Here is a 17,358-nt window from a genome sequence, read left to right as displayed (position 1 = left end):
CCAAGTACCAAACGTTATTGAGACCTAGACTTAGTTGCACCACCGCGTCGCGCTCGTCAATGGCTTGGTCTATGTAGAGAAGTAAAAGAATATGCGTAGGGCGCCGATCAACCAAGAACCGGCCATCACCGCGTTCACAGCCCTCGCAGCCTTGCCGTTGGAACGGGGCCCGCGCTTTGCTCGGTACGTTGCGTACCTGAACGAGGGAGATAGCCTCTGCTGTGATCGCATGCAGCCTATCGACAAGGGCCTCGTCAACGTGCTTGTGGCTACCCGGGTGCGCTCGACAAGACAACGCTGACGCCGATGCAAGCGCTCGTTCTGGAAGAGCACTTGCGCTATCCCTTGCTGGGCTCCCGGTCGCTCGCTCCGTTGTCGTCACGCACAAGCATCTCGTCTCGACAGACTTTGCGTCGCGGGTCGTGACGCATGTCTTGGCAACCAATGGGATGCGAGATGGCGTTTCGTTGGGGCGTCGGACAAAGCACCAACGGTCTAGTCCACCTGTGCGACCAAGCCAAAGGCCGTTGGCCATTTCGATGAATGGCGATCTTGCATTTTACACTTGGCTGTGATGGCGGACGATGTTCAAGCGGCTGCGTCGGACGACGGCGCAGCGTCGACAACCTGGGCGGTTACCTGGGCTACCGAGTCCGGGGTGCAACGCCACCAGTGGAGTTGGGCGCATCGGTTCGAGGCGATGTGCTTGTATCGACAAGCACACGGTCATATGAAGGTGCCACAGCTGTACGTCGTGCCAACGTCGTACCCACAGCACTTGCACCACCTGCCGCTTGGTCTCGTGGTCTGCAAGCTGCGCTGTCGAAGCATTGCTTACACGTCCGAACGAGTGCAACGAATTAGCGACCTCGATGCGCTCGGATTCCTCTGGCGTCTGTCGTTCAAGAATGCGACGTTTTGCGTCGTGCACCGGCCGGGCCAGCAAGCGCCCTTGGCTCAAACCGTCGCGTGGTCGGAGCAGATCGAGGCGCTTCTCGTCTTTCGGCGTCTGCACGGCCACGTCAATGTGCCCGACGGGTTCATCGTACCGCCCGAAGCGGACGTGTGGCCGCTTCCGATGCATTACGTCGCTCTCGATCTCGCGCTCGCGTCGCTGCGCGCGTATGTCTACGAGCTACCCGAGGCCGACGCCGACCGGCTCCGTGAGGCCGGTTATTTTGCCGATCTGCCCGACTTTTGCTCGTTTATTGAGCTGCTCGCCATCTACCGCGACGAATTTGGCTCTTGCGCCGTGCGCATCGACTTTGTCGTTCCTCGGATGGGCGGTCTCTGGATCAACGCCTGGCGCGGCTTGGCCCTCGGCGATCTTGCGTGGTCGGTCGGCTTGAAGGCTCGGGCGCTCAAGGCTGCACAGCACGACGACCTGCAACTAGCCGGCTTTGTCTTCAACGTCGACGCGACGTGGGCCAACATCGTACGTGGTCTCGAGCACTTTCGATCTCTGTACGGTCCACTGGCGGTCCCAACGAGCTTTGTGGCTCCAGCTACGTGGCCGAGCGACCTCGCCGGACTGCGCCTTGGACACTATGTCGAGCGCATGCACACGGCCAAGCGACTGCGTCTGCTGCCACATACCACAGCATCAACCTTTGCAGCGCTCACGCAGATTCCGCCCGTCGCCTCATCGTTGTGGGCACCCCCGCGCGATGCAAACGCACGCGTTGAGGTTCTGCAGCAGCTCCGAGACGTTGTGCGGGTCGTCCGTGACGTCCATATTGCCGTGCCAGACGAATTTGTCGTGCCCGCGAGTGGCTCTGCGTGGCCAGCAGACAGTGGCGGCGTTCAGCTGGGTGTGCGTCTGCGCTGGTTTTGGCAACACAAGCAACTCTCGCTGCCCGTGTGCGACGAGATCCGCGCTCTCGGCGTCCGAGTCGCCAACCGCAGCGCCATCACGGATGAGCTGCCACCCACCGCGCCAGCACCGAAGTCCCGCACTTGGACGACCCACGACATGATGTGCGCCCTCGGTTTCTATCGACTTTTGCGCGGGTCGGCTCGCGTGCTCTTGTCGTATCCGGTTCCGATAGCATCGCCATGGCCGCCGCAGCTCCAAGGTGTCCCAGTCGCCGTCTTTGCAAAAAACCTTCGCTATTATCCCCGAGTGCTCGACGACAAACTCGAGGTGCAGCTCAAGCTCGTGGGCTTCTCGTGGCCGACGTTTTGGGTTCCGTCTACCCGCTGCGTCAAGCGTACGACGCGCGATGCACTTGCTGTCGGGATGGTCCCGATTGCTGCGCAGGTCGCAGCCCTTCATACGTATCAGTGCCTGGTCGGCGACGTGCTTGCGATGCCAAAGGGCTTTGCTGTACCTCTGAACGACGCCGCTTGGCCAGCTGGCAGTAGCGGCATTGTGCTCTCGTATGTGCTTCCGTCGCTGCGATACCACTGGTTTGAGCTCGCACCAGAAGACGAGGCAACCGTCCGAGCGTTGGGTCTCTTTACTGACGTTCCGCCCTTTGACGTCTTTGTCCAGCTGGCCTTTCGTCTCTCCTGCGATGGCAAGACGACCGTACCGCTGGACTTTGTGGTGCCCGCCGAATGGTCGGCGTCGTGGCGTGGCGCACCGCTGGGCGAGCTCGCGTGGTCGCTCGGTGTGCGCATGGCGCATCTCAAACTCGCCAAGTCAAACCAGCTGGTGGCGATCGGCTTCGAGTTTAACTCGCCTGCGACGTGGGCGCACATCGTGGACGGATTGCGCACGTACCACTCGCTCTGCGGCTTGACGGACGTGCCAGAGGACTTCCTCGTGCCTCAAACTGCCAGTTGGCCGAAAGACATGCACGGCATGCGCCTCGGCCATTGGGTCAAGTTGCTCGTCTCGGCAAGAGAGCTCTACTTGCTGCCGGCCACGACCACCACCGCAATCGATGCCATCGGAGCCGATGCTCCAATGCCAGAAGCTGTGTCAATATCGGTGGGCGTGAACGCGGCGACGCCCGCCATCTCTGCGGCCGCAACCAATGATACCATCGGAGCTGACGCTCCGCCGCCAGTAGCTACAACATTGTCAAGCGACGAGAACTCGGCGGCGCCAGCCATCCTTGCCTCGGCAGCCACCACCACGGTCGTCCAACCAGCCGTCATCGATGCGCCGTTGCCAGTAGTCGTCGCTGCGCCGTTGCCAGTAGTCGTGCGACCGTTGCCAGTCGTCATGCCACAGTTGCCAGCAGTTGTACCTCTGCCAAGCGTCGCTGAGGAGCAGCCGGCAGTACAAGCAGCTCCCGCGCTCGCTGTTGACGCCGACACGAACGAGCGCTGCGACCACCTCGTTGCGCTGGATCTGTGGCTCCACGCGACGCCACGCCCGAGCGATTTGACGCTCCTCGGCTCTTTATCGCCAGCTTGTCCGGTCGCACTGCAACCATTGTCGGTGGGCGCATTTTTGCTCGAGCTCGAAGTCGGACAAGCGTTTACGCATCTGCAGTCGGCCCTCGACGATCGGCAATTCGACCGCCAAGCTCGGTGGGCGATCAAGTTCCAGGCGCTCGCTATGTTCAAGGCGTTCAACGGGCATTTGGACGTACCTCGTACGTTCACAGTCGATGCCAATGCCACCTGGCCAGCGCCAACACACGGCCTACGACTCGGCGACGTTGTGTTTGGGTTGCGCCGCCTCACAACAGCCGAGGTCGTACCGGCGATTGTTGCTCAGCTTGATGCACTTGGCTTTGGATGGGCCGCTTTGCCCGTGGCCGTCGCGACCGACGCTGCATTACTGCCCGCGCCGGAGCCGCCAGCGTCCATCGTGGAAGCAGTGCCAGTGGCTCCCGTGCAAAACGCGACTGCCTCGGCTCGGGGCGCCTCGTCCAGTACTCCCGCCGACGTGAAAGGTGGCTTTGATCGTGACGACGACAAGCAGATCGACAAGACGGCCATCAAACGCAGCAAGCCGAGCAAACGCAAGTGCTACGAAACCATCGATCTCTGCAGCACCGATGACGACGACGACAACGACAACGACGGAGACGACGGCGCGGGAATCGACTACGACGTCAAAGACGACGGCATCATCGATGCGATGCCGGTGCAGGCGATCCGCACCAACGTCCGCCGCCGCCGCCAAAACAATACGGAGACGACGGCGTCCGTTCGGCGCCGACTCGCAAATGAGTGGGGCCCACCTCGTGGCCACCATGTCTTTATGCCAACGCAGCCCATCGACGACGAGTTTCCGTGGCGCAGTTGTCTCGGCGAACTCCGTCGGTTCTTTATCAAGCACGAGCACTCGAACGTCCCGTTCACGTACGTATCGGAAGAGAACAACGTGCCGCTGGGACGCCTCGTGCACCAGCTGCGGCAAAGTCAAATTTACTTGACAGAGTCCCATCTGGACGAACTGCGGGCATTGAAGTTCATGTGGCAGCTTTTCGATTAACGTTTTTTTTTTTTCTATTTCTCATTCTCGTTCTAGTCGTACTGGGTTCGTGTTGATTTGGGTTGTGGTTGTGATTGTGGCTCTCTTGATTTTTATTTTTGTGTTGGTGTCGGTGCGGCAGCTGAGGCTGCGTGAACTTGAGGTGGATTGTCCTTCTGCTACTGCTGGGGAGCCTCCCGGTTGCGGTTATCGTCCTCGGGCCATTGTCGTTGTCGACGCAAGGCTTTGGCTTTGGGCTTGTCGCTTTTGTTTGTTTTAGCTGTCGCTTTTGACTGTGTAGTGTTGCTCTTGAGTGTGCGTGGGCACGGTCCCCCTCCTTTCCGGGGCTTCGGACGGTTTCGGACCCTGGGTTGGTTGTTCAAACGGTTTCCTAGAAAGGAATCCCAATTGCTTCCACGTCGTCAACTCCACCCCGTACAAAGGTGCTCCTCGGGACAACCTCCATGCACCGACGTCAACCGAGGAGATGCGTCTGGCCAGCGAGGACCGTCGACAAGATCACTGCAGCCATCGCCGACGAAACGCAGTTGACCACCAATCCAGACGACGAACTGCCACCGCCAAAGCGACTCCGCCTCTACTTCGGTGGTTAGTTGATCATCATCCAAGTCTAATCACAGTGATTTTTCACTATATATTTGGCTCTAATGAAGAAGAAGGAGAATGCTAGTCTTTACGTATGCCAAGTCTATGCACGAAGATAACGTTGATATATATATACTTACCTCTTCTGGCGCTCATGCGATGCTGCAGAGCGCTTGGGGTTGGGGTAGTTCGCGATCATCCTTGGCAAAGAGCGCCATCCGAACCGCCGTATCCGGATGCTTTGGCGACCGGATACGTGGCAAGCTAAATTTTGAGCGATGGCGAAGAAGCGGCGTGGTGGCAAGAAGGCAGCGACCAAGCCCAGCGTCGGCGACGTCAAGCTCTACGAGGACACACTGGCGCGCCTCCAGCCGCGCGTCCTCAGCACGCCCTTCCTCATGTTCGACCTCTCCATGCACATGGAGCCGCTTCTGCGTATCAATGCCGACGAGGAGCTCGCCTGGCCACTCGGCACGGACGAGGCCAACCACATCATCTCGACGTTCGGCGACGGCTTTCTCCTCGGCCTTGTGCCTGCGAGCCGCCTCTCCCTCGAGGATCCCGCGTGGCGCGACGAGCTTGAAGGCCATGTTCGAGAGACGGTGCAAGGCGCGTTCTTGTCGTCTGGCTCGTTTTCGTTGCAGCTGGCGCACTTGGCGGTCGACGCCGCCGGTAGCCGCGAGAGCCTTGTGCCAGCGTCGCGCCCGCCCGGGACGTTTGCGACGCTCTGCATTGCGCTGCCGGCGTGGCACGAAGGCGGGCCACCAACCTTTGGCGACGACAACACGCCGTGGTACGAGACGCCGCCATTGACCCAGGCGCGCTGCGTCGTCTTCCTGCCCAATACGCCTATCGTCGTGCCCAAGGTATCATTAGGTCAGCGCGCTGTGCTTGTGTACCATCTGATCCGCGATGGCCCGACGAAGCTCATCCAGGACACGGCCGACGCGCTGGCGACACTCGCGACGCGGCCGTCGCCCAAGATGCACGTCTTTGCAAAAGCGCTCACGAACGCATCGATTTGCTCGAACAACCTTGCGCCGCTCGATAGAGCGACGCTGACTGCGCTCCTCACGTCCAAGGCCTACGACGTGATCCTTGTCGAGCACGAAGAAGCCGACGACGGGGCGTTCACGTCTGGTATCGCATCGTACGTGCCGCCGCATGGCACCGAGATTGACGCTGCGATGGACGACTGCATCGAGAGCCTCGTCATCCAAGGCCACCTCTTTGCGACCGACGAGTCGCCCGAGTGCAGCCTCGTGTTCTGGCCCAAGGCGTACCGCGTCCACAAGATGAGTCTCGCCGTCTTGAGCCGAGCGATTCTCGACGCAAGCCTCGGGACCGCCACCGAGCTCTATGGGTACAACTCGGTCGACGACCTCATCGACATTGTCCTGCCGCGGTTCGCCGACGTTCCGACGTCAAGTGACGTCATCAACATGTACACAGCCCTTGGCCTCCGTGGACGTCTCCGCATCCTGTCGTACTTCCTCACGACGCTCTGCCGCCCCACGAGCGAGCTCCTCGTCGGCATGGGCCCTCTCCTTGTCCGGGACATTCGCGTTTTTGGCTGGCCAGCGATGGCGCCGCCGCTGCTCACGATGGTCGGGCGCTGGGCGATCACGTCGAGTACCGACGCCGCCCACGGCTACCGCCTCGTTGCAAGCCTCGCCGGGGTCGCCGATGACCCGGTGTGTGACGCGGTGACGGCCGTTGGCATCACCGACTGGATCGTGGATGCATGGACGTACTTGGCCGACGGCGCGTTTGTCGCGTGCGACGCCGACGACATCAAGGCGGCCGCGACGCCGCTCATCAAACACCACCTCCAGTTGCAAGCGTACGTAGCCACGAGTTCGCTCCACGGCCGCCATCTCTACCGGTCGCTGCCGGACGTTGTTGTCGCCAAAATCGCTTTGTTTCGTGGTCCACGGTACTCGCTCGATGATTGGCTCACGACGGGCGCGGTCTCGCCCATCCATGACGTGGCACCGGCGCTGGGCGTTCTTCTTCAGCAAGGCCATGTCGACGTCGTCGCGCCGTACGCCGACGTTATTGCCGACGCGTTTGATGCGGGCGACCACGGCGACGACAGCAGTCTCTCGGTGCGCGTGATTGCGTGTCTCTTTGCCATCACGGCCCTCAACGACCGCTTCCTCGATGTGCTCGATACGATCGCCGACCGGTGGCGCCTCGCGATCGCGCCGGCGCTCGTCGCGTTCTTTCGCAAATGGCCGGCGCAGGCCGCGCCGTGGATGGCCGAGGAAGCGGCTGCATACCTGCTGTCGTTTGCGACCGACGACCGTGCGGGGTATGTCTTTGCCGACAACAAGCACAACACGGCGCTGTATATGGACGAGTACGCCATCGAAGCGTTCACCAACCCGCTCGCGATCCAACTCAACCAGTACTACTTTACTGGACTGTCGGCGGCCGACCGCACGGGCACCCATGTCCGCGTCTGGGTCGCCTTGGACGCATTTTCGTTCTTGGCGGCTTTTGCACCGACCTTCTTGTCGACGTTTGCGGCATCGTGGCTGCCGATGCAGCTCCGTCGGCCCAAGAGCGTGCGGACGACGCTCTACCACGTCGTCCTGCGCTTCTGCGACCACGTCCAAGGCCATACGGATGTGTTTGTGACGCTGGCCGAAGCGACGTTGCACGCGCTGCCATCGCCGACGGACGAGGATGATGGCGCAGTGCTGCTCGACTATGCCCTGCCGGCGCTCGTACCGGCGAAAGGCTGCTGCGATGCGCCGTGCGCGTCGTTTTTCAAGTTTCTGCGCGACCCACTCGTCGACGAGTACTGGGGCGAGCTCTGCTTGACGGCCAAGCGCATCATGCGCGCGCATCCCACGGCCTTGGCGATCCTGCCGCTCGAACACAGCGACTGGCAGAGCTGCCGGCTCGTGGGCAAGATCCGCCAAGACGGACAGCTCCCGCTCGTCGAGCTCAAGGAGCGACTGAAGCGCCGCAAGACGGTCGACGCCGAGCTGGGTCGTGTCCGCGCCGTCTCGGAGCTCCTTGCGCGCCACCGAGGCTGAGCGCATGGTGTCGTTGGCCAAGAGTGCTCTGAGGCTTATGGAAGAAATGATTTTTGCGTGTTGGTCTTGGCAATGTGCGAAGCTTTGCGGTACCTTCAACCTACGACTGGACTAGTGTAGGAGTCTCCGAGGACATGAACACCCTTACTAGGGCTGGGAGTGTACGAGCGCAATGCTTTTGATAGGCTCTGTACAGGCTCACAGGCCACAGAGGTCTCAGAGCCATTGCATCGTCGTCACTATGCAAGACACTCTGTGCACAGTGCGGCAGGTCGCAGAGTGTTCGCTGAACCTTCGTTTTGACTGGCATCGTTGCTGATTGGACGGTCTTGCATCGAAATCTTTTGCCTTTTAGCCAATCACGACTGTTTATATTTTGACGAATCACAGCGCATTTGAATCTCCAACGAACCAATCAGGTAGCGGTGCTCTATTTCCATTTGGGATGGCCACACGGGTCCGGCTGCGCCCGGCCGCGCCCACCGACGTCTCGCGCTACGAGGACGTGCTGGCGCGCGTCCGCCTCCGCGTCTCGAACGCGCTGCCACGCGTCTTCCTCTTCTCGGCGCCGATCGATCCGTGCTTGGAACTCCCGGCGAACGACCTGTCTGCCGTCGACGCAGCGTCGGCGACCGTCGTGCCAGGCCAGCATGTGCGCATTGGTAACCCGGCGTGGGACGCCGAGGTGCACGCCCACGTGCGCAAGACGATCCGAACGACGTTCGCGCCCTCGAGCCCGTTCACGATCGCGCTTGCCTACTACGCGACGAGCCTCCGCCGCTGGCCGCGCCCACGTGGCGCCTTTGGGACGCTCTGCATCGAGCTGCCTCTGTTTCCAGAAACGACCGCCGCACGCTGCGCCATTTGGCTCGCGGGCACAAACCTCCCGATCGAAATCGGCGCGTCGCCGGTCCTCGTGTACGACCTCGTCTTGGACGGCCCAGATGTGCGCAACGTCGAGGCCATCGCAGGCGTCCGTGCGTTGGCCTCTCGCCCGTCGCCAACGCAGTTCAACTTTTACAAGGTGCTGACCAACCCGGATGTCGACCGCGACGAGCTGCACCCGCGCGACGCCGCCATCACGTCCGTTCTCCTGACGTCGACCATGTACGACGTGCTCTTGGCCAACCTCGAGTGGTCGCGGTCCAAAAACTACCCGACAGTGACTTCATGGTGCGTCGCCTCGGACAGCGCCGACGTGCCCGACGCGATCTTGTCGGCGCCGCAGGCGTGCGTGCTGCAAGGCCGCATCCAAGCGACCGCCGGGCGCAGTGCGTGCGGCCTTGTGTTCTGGGCCAAGAGCCACCGCGCATACGTAGCACCGCTCTCCGCACTTGGCGATGTTATTCGAAGCGGCGGTACCGCCTTTGGCCAAACCAGTGTCGACGGGCTACTCGAGATGGTCTTGCCGCGCTTTCAAGATCCGCGCGAGATGACGCAAGACAGCTTTGGCCGCAGCGTCACGTCGTTCTACACCGCGCTGAGCGACGGCCAGCACCTTGAGTGGATCGAGCGCTTTCTCTGCGACGTGTACGACGCGCCAGTGCGCAACGAAGAGCTGACGGCGATGTGTCATCTCTTGGCGCGCGACATTGCTACCTTTGGCTGGTCGATCATGGGCCCAATGCTCTCTCGGCTACTCGAGCGCTGGACAACGTCGCCGACGAATTGGCGCCTTGCGTGCAGCTACCGCCTCGTCGCAAACCTCGCGGGCGTCTCGAACGACCCGGTGCATATGAATATGGACGCACCGAGCTTCCACGAGTGGGTCGTCGACGCGTACACAGACCTCGCCGCCGCCGCCCAAAGCGCCATTGCACAAGGCGATCTGAAGAGCGACGCTGCGGCCGCACGCTGCGTCTTGACGCACAGCTTTCAGCTCCACGCGTTCGTCACGCACCTCGAGGTGACCCACCGATGGTTCTTTGGCTCAGCGCCTCCCGACATTGTGCATGCGATTGCGTCCTTCCGTGGGCCGACATTTGACCTCGAAGCAATCGTGTCGGAGCTCTCGGAGCTGACGCTTTTGGCGCCGACGCTGCTCGCCGTGTATCGCCAAGGCTTTCACTTGCCCGCGGCCGAATGGATCGAGACGGTGCTGCGCGCGTACGCGCACCGCGTCCTGCACGTTCTGGGATACGATCTGAGCGTCGACGTGCGCGCCAGTATCCTCGGCGTCGCTGCGATCGCAGGTCTCTTCGACTCGGCTCTCGATCTCATGGCGAGCGAGCGACTTCTGTACGTGGTGCCTTCCGTGCTTTTGTTTCTTCAGTCCCTTCCCACGCCAGCGCCACCCGATGTCCTGGCTCCGTGCTCCAGTTTGCTGCTTGCGCTGGCGTCCGACGTTGACCGCGCGCGTCGGCCTGCCAGAGACGACGATACGGTCCGTGACTACTACGCCGCAACGCTGGACGATGCAATGGACGCTCCGATCGACGTCACGTTGTGGCTGGACGCCTTTGCGTTTTTCGTTATGTTTGACCCGACAAACTTGCTGCGGTTTGGCACGGCGTGGGTCGCAAGTGGGCTGCAGCTCGAGCACACGCTTGTCTTGGACGTCGTCGTCCGCTTCTATGACCGGTTTCCTCACGAGATGGAGGGGTTCCTCGCGCTCGCAACGACGACGCTTCATGCGTTGCCCGACGTTGCTGACGACGATAGGGCCCGTCGGCAACGGCTGCAAGAGCTCCTCGATGCAGCTGAAATCTCAGCGCGCAAGCGTGCACGCGTCGAGTAGCGCTATGAGACTGTAAAATGCATGAAATAGAGTTTTCGAATCGGCGTAACCCGAGAACAAATGTACGGAAATGTCAATCAACCGCAGGAAGACAATGACGCGAGCACAAGGACTGAGCAATGAATGTGACGGTTGGCGAAACCTGCTTCATACAGCCTGCTACATGGTTGATATCAAACTCGTAATGACACTAGGGACGCGCTACAGGTCTAACCCCAAGGGTCGAAGCGAGGGCAAGTGGAGCTAGACGTCCCTTCTTACCTACGAGAATCTTGTCCCATGGACGTTGCAATGGTTGGTTCTTGTCATTAGTGTGCAACAGTCCCGCAGTGCTTCCGTGAGATGCGCTCTCGCCTCTCGACCAGCTCGAGCTGCGGATGACGTGGCATCATGATTGGTCACGAACCCATGACGTGGCAGGCTCAGGACCCAGTATGAGTGAACAGTGGTCACGGCAGGCGTAGTACTGCGCGATGCAAGCTAGTACTCTGACGCTAATATACCGAGTACACTGCATTGTACATGGCGTAGACTGTAAACCTAACAGCGTGGAGAATATGTCATGCAACCGTGCTGGTCCTAAAATGAGTCAACGCACTCGCATCTCCCAGCGGTTCTACCCGGACGACGAAGCGCACAGCTCTCTCCTAGCGTCTGTGGCTTCCTATGTGCATGCTATCGGCCTCGTACCAAGCAGCGAGCCAACGAAGCAAGAAGCAAGCACCGACCGAGATGGCCAGCGTTGGGTATCCGGATTGTTCTGTGAATTTAACCGGATGCGAGGTATTTGTATCCGGAGTGCATCTTGGTCAGATCCCAACGTTGGCGATGGTCCGGACCCGAGCGATGACGCAGGCGCTCGGCGTGGAGCTCACCGACGTCCAGCGCTTCGAGGCCGCGCTCGCGCTCGTCAAGCCTCGGACGCTGGACCGACCGCGTCACAGCTTCTTCTTGGCCGCGCCGGTCGATCCGAAGCTGGCGCTTCCAGCCGAGAGCGACGCCGGCAGCGACGGCCACGCCTGTGCGACACAGGTGCCAGGCGACCGCATCTCCATTGTCAACCCAGCCTGGACAGACGTGCTCCATGGCCAGGTACGCGATATGATCCAGACGATGTTTGCCCCGTCCGGGTCGTTCTCGCTGCAACTCGCCTACTACTACAGCGCGAGCCGGTCCGGACCGCAAAAGCCATGGGCGCCTCCGACGCAGCCACCGGGAACGTTTGGATTCCTCTGTGTTGAGCTGCCTGTCGTGCCGGCCAAGACACCTGCGCGCTGCACTGTCTGGCTCTGCGGCGCGACAGCCGGTATCTCGACGCGCCGGCCATGGCTTGTCTACCACCTCGTGCTGGACGATGAGAACAGCAATGTCAATGCTCCAGCCGTCACAGCGCTCCTCGCACTCGCCTCTCGGCCATCGCCGAAGGTCCACGTCCTGTGCAAGACGATCACGACCCTGTCGGTCGCGTCCGGCGACCTCCACCCGCACGACAAGGCCATGCTCACCGCGCTGCTGGCGACGCAGGCGTACGACGTACTTCTCGTTCACCTGCACTGGACAAACGAAGCGGACCTTCCGCGCGTGGCCGCGTGGACGCTCCCGGACGGTGCGACGTTGTGCGACGCAGTGACCCACCACCCTCACTACTGCAAGATCGACGCCCGCCTGTTTGCGACCGGCTCCAAGCCTGCTTACGGCTTTGTTTTTTGGCCAACGCATCATCGCGCGCAGATCGCCCATCTCTCGGCGATTGCACGCTCGCTTGCAGCCGCCTCAGACGACGACGATACCATCGACCTCTTTGGCCAGCCGTCGGTCGAGGCTCTCTTTGAGGCTGTCATGACGCGCCTCTGTCCCGAGAGTCAAGCCTTCAACTGCCGCTGTGACGACGTTGTCGCTGTCTACGCAGCCCTCGGGAACGCGCACCGTCTCGACTGGATCGAGCGATTCTTGACGCTCGTTTTCCAGACGCCGATGAATGGCGACGCGGCCCTGATGAACAACATGGGCCATTTGATCTCTCGGGACGTCGCCGTCTTTGGCTGGTCGACAATGGAGCCGATTCTCACCAAGCTTCTCCAGCGCTGGGTCAAGGCGAGTCGCTACGTGCACATTGCGAATGGGTGTCGCCTCGTGGCCAGCATCGCTGGAGTCGCGATCCGCCCGATCTGTGCTCCGGTCAAGGCGCCCGGCATCTCGGAGTGGGTCGTCGAAGCCTACACGCTCTTGGTGGATGGCGCGGCCGCCGTCGACGGCGAAGACACGTCGCTGCGCTACTTCCACGCGATTCCACGCGACATTTTGGAGCTGAGCTTTGCGCTCGACGCGTACGTGGCCCGGCTGCCCGTGACGCACCGGTGGTTTTATGGCCACTTGCCCAACGACATTGTGACGTCGATCGCAGCGATGCGCGGACCGGCCACGAACTTTCGCAAAGTGCTGAACCGCGTCCAGTACTCCAAGGTGCGGGCGCTGGCCCCGGCCGTGGCCATGGCGTACCAGCAAGGCCTCGATGCACTCGCTGCGCCGTGGGTGCCTGTTGTTTTGGACGCCTTTGTGCCGCCAAATGACATGTGCTGGATGTCGGTGGACGTCCTCACGTCGCTGCTGGTCGTCAGTGTCGTCGGCGACCGCTTGCTCGAGGTCGCTGGGTCCATGGTTGGCATCCTGCATCTTCGTATTGCCCCCGCGATCCTCTTGCTCTTGCGGGACTGGCCAGCGCTTGGCACGCCCGATTTCATTGCGCAGTGCAGCCGCCTCTTGCTGGTCGTGGCCACATCGGGCGGCGATGTGGTGACCGACATGGCAGCTACGAGCCACGATCCTGTGCTGGCCTACTATGCCGATGGCCCCGACGCCCAAGCCCTCAGCGGTGTCTCGGTCGGCGTGGGCATTGCGCTGGACGCGTTTGCGTATTTGGCAGCCTTTGATGCCGTCAACTTCGCTCCATTTTTGACGGCGTGGGTGGCCGCTGTCGTCCAGCGCCCAGACCAGCTCCGCGCAGTGCTGTATGAAGTCACACTGCGCTTTCCGACCAAGTTTCCCGACCTCGATGACGCCTTTGAGATTCTTGCGACTACGACGCTCGCGACGCTGCCGATGCTCTCGGACGTCGACCGTGACCAGCTGAAAGCCTTGATGACTCGAGAACAACGTCGCAAGCGCCAACGGGTCGCCTAATTCCCTCAACAAGGAGCGTATTGTATCCGGTTGGTAGGTTGGTGCGCAGTTGTGGTCGTGCAAGTTCCTCGTTGGTATATGCGAGTCCGCTCTGTCACGCAGCCAACTGAGCTCGAGCGACGCAACCATTGCGTTGGACCAGGCATCGGGAACGAGTACTTTTTATGCGCGACGCTGACGCTTTGGTGTTGACGCGCTTGCGTCGCGCTGTGTCGCCATTTGCATCTCCAGGTCGGCGATCGTGGCCGGGATGCGGGGCACCATGGCCCTTTCATAGCACGAGGTGTCCCACTCGTCGTCTTCGGCATCCCCGTTAGAGTAGCTCTTGCACAGTGCGATGGCAGAATGCCGGCTCGCCGCGTCCAGTAGCTGGCGACACAGCGGCGCATCGTCGACGACGAGTGCGGCCACTGGCAAGAGCACCTCGTCCGTCACTTGCAGCGTCTTGGGCAGGCGGTGCAGCCACTCCTCGACAAACGCTGGCAGCTGCGCGGGGGCAAGCAACCGGAGGAGCTCGATCGCATCGCGCACAAGCATGTGCTGCTTGGGCGTCTTTGGCTTCGAGAACAAGTCGTCTCGTGTACGATAATGCTGCCTTTCCGGGCGCGGTGCCAGCGGCACCTTGACGAGCGCCGGGACCACCGCAGTGACGTATGCCACGACCTGCGACGCAAAGCCGATCGGAAGCAAATGCTTGTGCTTGGTGACGATCCATCGCACGCCCGGCAGGAGACCGGCACCATAGACCTGGATCAAGGCGTCAAACATGGTGTCGTCGCGTGGCTCTTCATGCAGTGCAAGAAAGAGAAAGCTGGCGGCGGCGTCCAGGTGCGCTTCGACCAAGCGATGTGACGCGTCCGATCGCGCGTTGAAGCCATCGAGCACACGCGTGATCCACGGCGTGCGCGCCAGCGCTGGGTTGCATTTGATGGCGGCTGCGAGTCCCACGGCCATGTTGGCGTTCTTGAACGGCGAGAAGAGCCGGTCGATCGAGGGTGGGGACGGCAAGGCAAAGCCGTCGACGACCGAAACTAGCACCGGTGGGAGGTGGTCGCCCAAATAGTTGGCGTACGCGCGCTCGGGCGCCGTGTGGGAGACATATGCTTCGAGAAGGAGACAGTACTTGACAATCGCAGCCTCACGACGGACCTCGCGATACCGGAATCTGAGTTGGAGACTCGCCCAGCAGCGCTTGAGGAGCTCGGCGCTGTGCTTTTGGCGCAGTGGTGGACACAGCGGGTCGTCGTCAAGACCGGCTAAAGTCGCCAAAAGATCCAGCACATCCGCAACGTAGAATTCGGACCAGCGCAAACTGAGCGTGACCAAAGCAGGTACGAACGGCGCGCATCCATGTGTCGTCAATAGCCCGTGCAGCCACTGCGCCACTTCCAACAAGGACACGTAGTCCTGGGTACAGACGCAGTCGGCAACAAAGCGAAACGTGAGCTCCAAGTCATATCGCTGCGCCAAGAGCCGGGACATGGTCGACAGCGGCGTCTCCGCGGGTTGGCTTCGCCATTGCCTGAGCTCCGTCTCCTCGCACGCCCGGTACGCGCAAAACGTTGTCATTGCGACTTGCAAGATGACGTCAACGTCGGTAATACCAAGAAAGCTCGTGGGCCGAGGCGCTGCTGCTTGGTTGTCGCTGTCGTCACTGTCTGCGATGTCGTTGTTGTCGCTGTACGTGCTTGGCGGCTCGAGAACGAGCACCTTGGCCAAGGATGCGAGTGCCTTCTCGCGGTCGACCATTGCAATGCGGCGGTGGGTGGGCCAAAAGACGAGTGCGTGCCGCGCACCTCTCCCGCGCTGCGGCAAGGAGACATCCAGTGTACGACGCATGTACGCTTGACCCAGCTCCTTTGGCGCACCGCACGCAGGGTGTAGCTGCAGATCGCGCATGCTTTCATCATAAGCATCGTACGAAGCTAGCGCGACGTCATAGCACTTGGTAGCCAGAAGAACGGTGACGAGCCCCTTGTCGATACGCTCGAGGTGCTCAAACAGCGGAAATCCACACGAGTCATCTTGCCGCGCGATGACAGGCAGACCAATGCGCTGGACCCGGTCCAACGGCGAGGCCGCAAGTGCCGTTAACGCTGCAATGGCCGGTTCTTGGTTCGGCGGCGCCAGTCGCATATCCTCGTGCGCCTCGTCGTAGACCAAGCGAAAGATCAGCGCGACGCGGCGACCAGCCGTGATCGGCGCCGACGAGATCGACGTGCTGAGAAAAGCCGACGCATAAGCCGTGGTGCCGCGCGACGTCTCGGCGTCCAAGGTCGTAGTCCCGGTGCCGTACGTAAACGTAATGGCGCCGCCAGTGCACATGGACGGGACGAGGACGACGAGCGAGCCAAACGTGTGGCCCTGTGCTGGAAGCACCTGCAAGGCGGCGGCGTCGCCAACGCTGTCGACGGCAGCGTGCGAGAGCACGAGCTGGATCTCGCCCGTCGGCGCCAAGCGCTCTGCAATGTCTTTGCGAATTGTACGGAGCATCGCGTGGTAGCTATCGTCGTACACGAGCCGGAGGTTGGTTGCGGCGACGATGCCTGACGGGTAGAGCACCTCCACTGCGTCGCTTGCGCGGCGCAGAGCGGCCATGCGAGCGGCTCGTCCATGCCATGGACGTAGATGAGGAACGGCGTCGACGGCGGCAGCGTGCCCGTGAAGGCGAAATCGCCGGGCTCCTGGACCAGCGCCATCGCGGCTTCGTACCGGCTCGTCATGCAGAAAGTTCAACCAACGTTATGATGGCTTGCCCATCGTCACCATGTTATTTAATATATATAATAAAGAGCAGATACGAAGCGCTTTTTAACAAGGCAACAAAGCCTGGCGCGCAAGTGCAAGTGCGGGACGCGACGAACGAGAGTCGTGTTGGGCGCCCAAGCGACATTCGTTTGGGAGCTCTATCAAGGGATGAATTCCTTAGCTAAATGACCTCTGAGTACATAATAGCTAGGGCTTGAAGCTCGACGTGTCACTCGAGAATGAGCTTGGCAATGTCATCGTCGATCCTTGTGCCTTTGATCAATGGGACGAGGCGGATGAGCGCGTCGCACGTGCTTGAGCTTCGTGGCCCAAACACATAGCTTGACACATTAAATCGCAATAGCACCGTCTCGACACGTGGTCAAACCGCACTCTGTCGCCTTTGTCCTTGGTCGTGGCCACCCGTTGCACGGCATTCGCAAACTGTGGCGGGTGATTGCTCACAGGCTTTGGAAGTGTAATCGGCAGCTTCGTTGCCGTAATCGTAGTCACAATCACTGCTGTGTATCCGTCGCCGAAGGTCGAACGAGTGCGCAAGCATTTCGTCTTGCATTTTCAATGTGATCACGAAGCGCGCGAGTAGGCGGGGGACGCGGCGGAAGTTTGAGTTGTGACCAGCTGGTCGGCGCCATACGATTGGTTAA

At 61.1% G+C, this 17,358-nt stretch overlaps 5 protein-coding genes across 5 annotated transcripts in view; 4 read left to right on the top strand and 1 right to left on the bottom strand.

The window, feature by feature from the left end:
* Window positions 1-730: 730 nt before the first annotated feature.
* Window positions 731-4,396, top strand: SDRG_15026 (hypothetical protein; the record flags this gene model as incomplete). The annotated part of the gene is made up of 1 exon (XM_008621189.1): window positions 731-4,396. One exon carries the CDS (start codon window positions 731-733, stop codon window positions 4,394-4,396), a length of 3,666 nt encoding a protein of 1,221 aa, XP_008619411.1.
* An 860-nt stretch (window positions 4,397-5,256) lies between these two features.
* Window positions 5,257-8,190, top strand: SDRG_15025 (hypothetical protein). Its single transcript, XM_008621188.1, has one exon. The coding sequence runs from the start codon at window positions 5,260-5,262 to the stop codon at window positions 8,026-8,028; it is 2,769 nt and encodes a 922-aa protein (XP_008619410.1). The 5' UTR covers window positions 5,257-5,259; the 3' UTR covers window positions 8,029-8,190.
* Window positions 8,191-8,432: 242 nt separating this feature from the next.
* On the top strand, window positions 8,433-10,847 carry SDRG_15024 (hypothetical protein). Its single transcript, XM_008621187.1, has one exon. It carries the CDS (start codon window positions 8,474-8,476, stop codon window positions 10,763-10,765), a length of 2,292 nt encoding a protein of 763 aa, XP_008619409.1. The 5' UTR covers window positions 8,433-8,473; the 3' UTR covers window positions 10,766-10,847.
* Window positions 10,848-11,593: 746 nt separating this feature from the next.
* SDRG_15023 (hypothetical protein) lies at window positions 11,594-13,945 on the top strand (the record flags this gene model as incomplete). The annotated part of the gene is made up of 1 exon (XM_008621186.1): window positions 11,594-13,945. The coding sequence occupies one exon, from the start codon at window positions 11,594-11,596 to the stop codon at window positions 13,943-13,945; it is 2,352 nt and encodes a 783-aa protein (XP_008619408.1).
* A 151-nt stretch (window positions 13,946-14,096) lies between these two features.
* SDRG_15022 (hypothetical protein) overlaps window positions 14,097-17,358 on the bottom strand; it is a 5,245-nt gene continuing 1,983 nt past the window's right edge. Inside the window, exon 2 of the mRNA XM_008621185.1 lies at window positions 14,097-15,094. Within this exon, the coding sequence (XP_008619407.1) occupies window positions 14,108-15,094 (987 nt within the window). The 3' untranslated portion in view covers window positions 14,097-14,107. The remainder of the gene's footprint in view (window positions 15,095-17,358) is intronic.

Source organism: Saprolegnia diclina, assembly GCF_000281045.1.
Source record: "Saprolegnia diclina VS20 unplaced genomic scaffold supercont1.83, whole genome shotgun sequence".
NCBI lineage: Eukaryota > Oomycota > Saprolegniomycetes > Saprolegniales > Saprolegniaceae > Saprolegnia > Saprolegnia diclina.
Note: the sequence above shows the minus strand (reverse complement) of the source record. Positions and strands in the feature narration are given on the sequence as shown.

Bases quoted from the DNA above. Each gene is read 5' to 3' on its own strand.
- SDRG_15025 (XM_008621188.1), top strand. From the start codon at position 5,260: ATGGCGAAGAAGCGGCGTGGTGGCAAGAAGGCAGCGACCAAGCCCAGC.
- SDRG_15024 (XM_008621187.1), top strand. From the start codon at position 8,474: ATGGCCACACGGGTCCGGCTGCGCCCGGCCGCGCCCACCGACGTCTCG.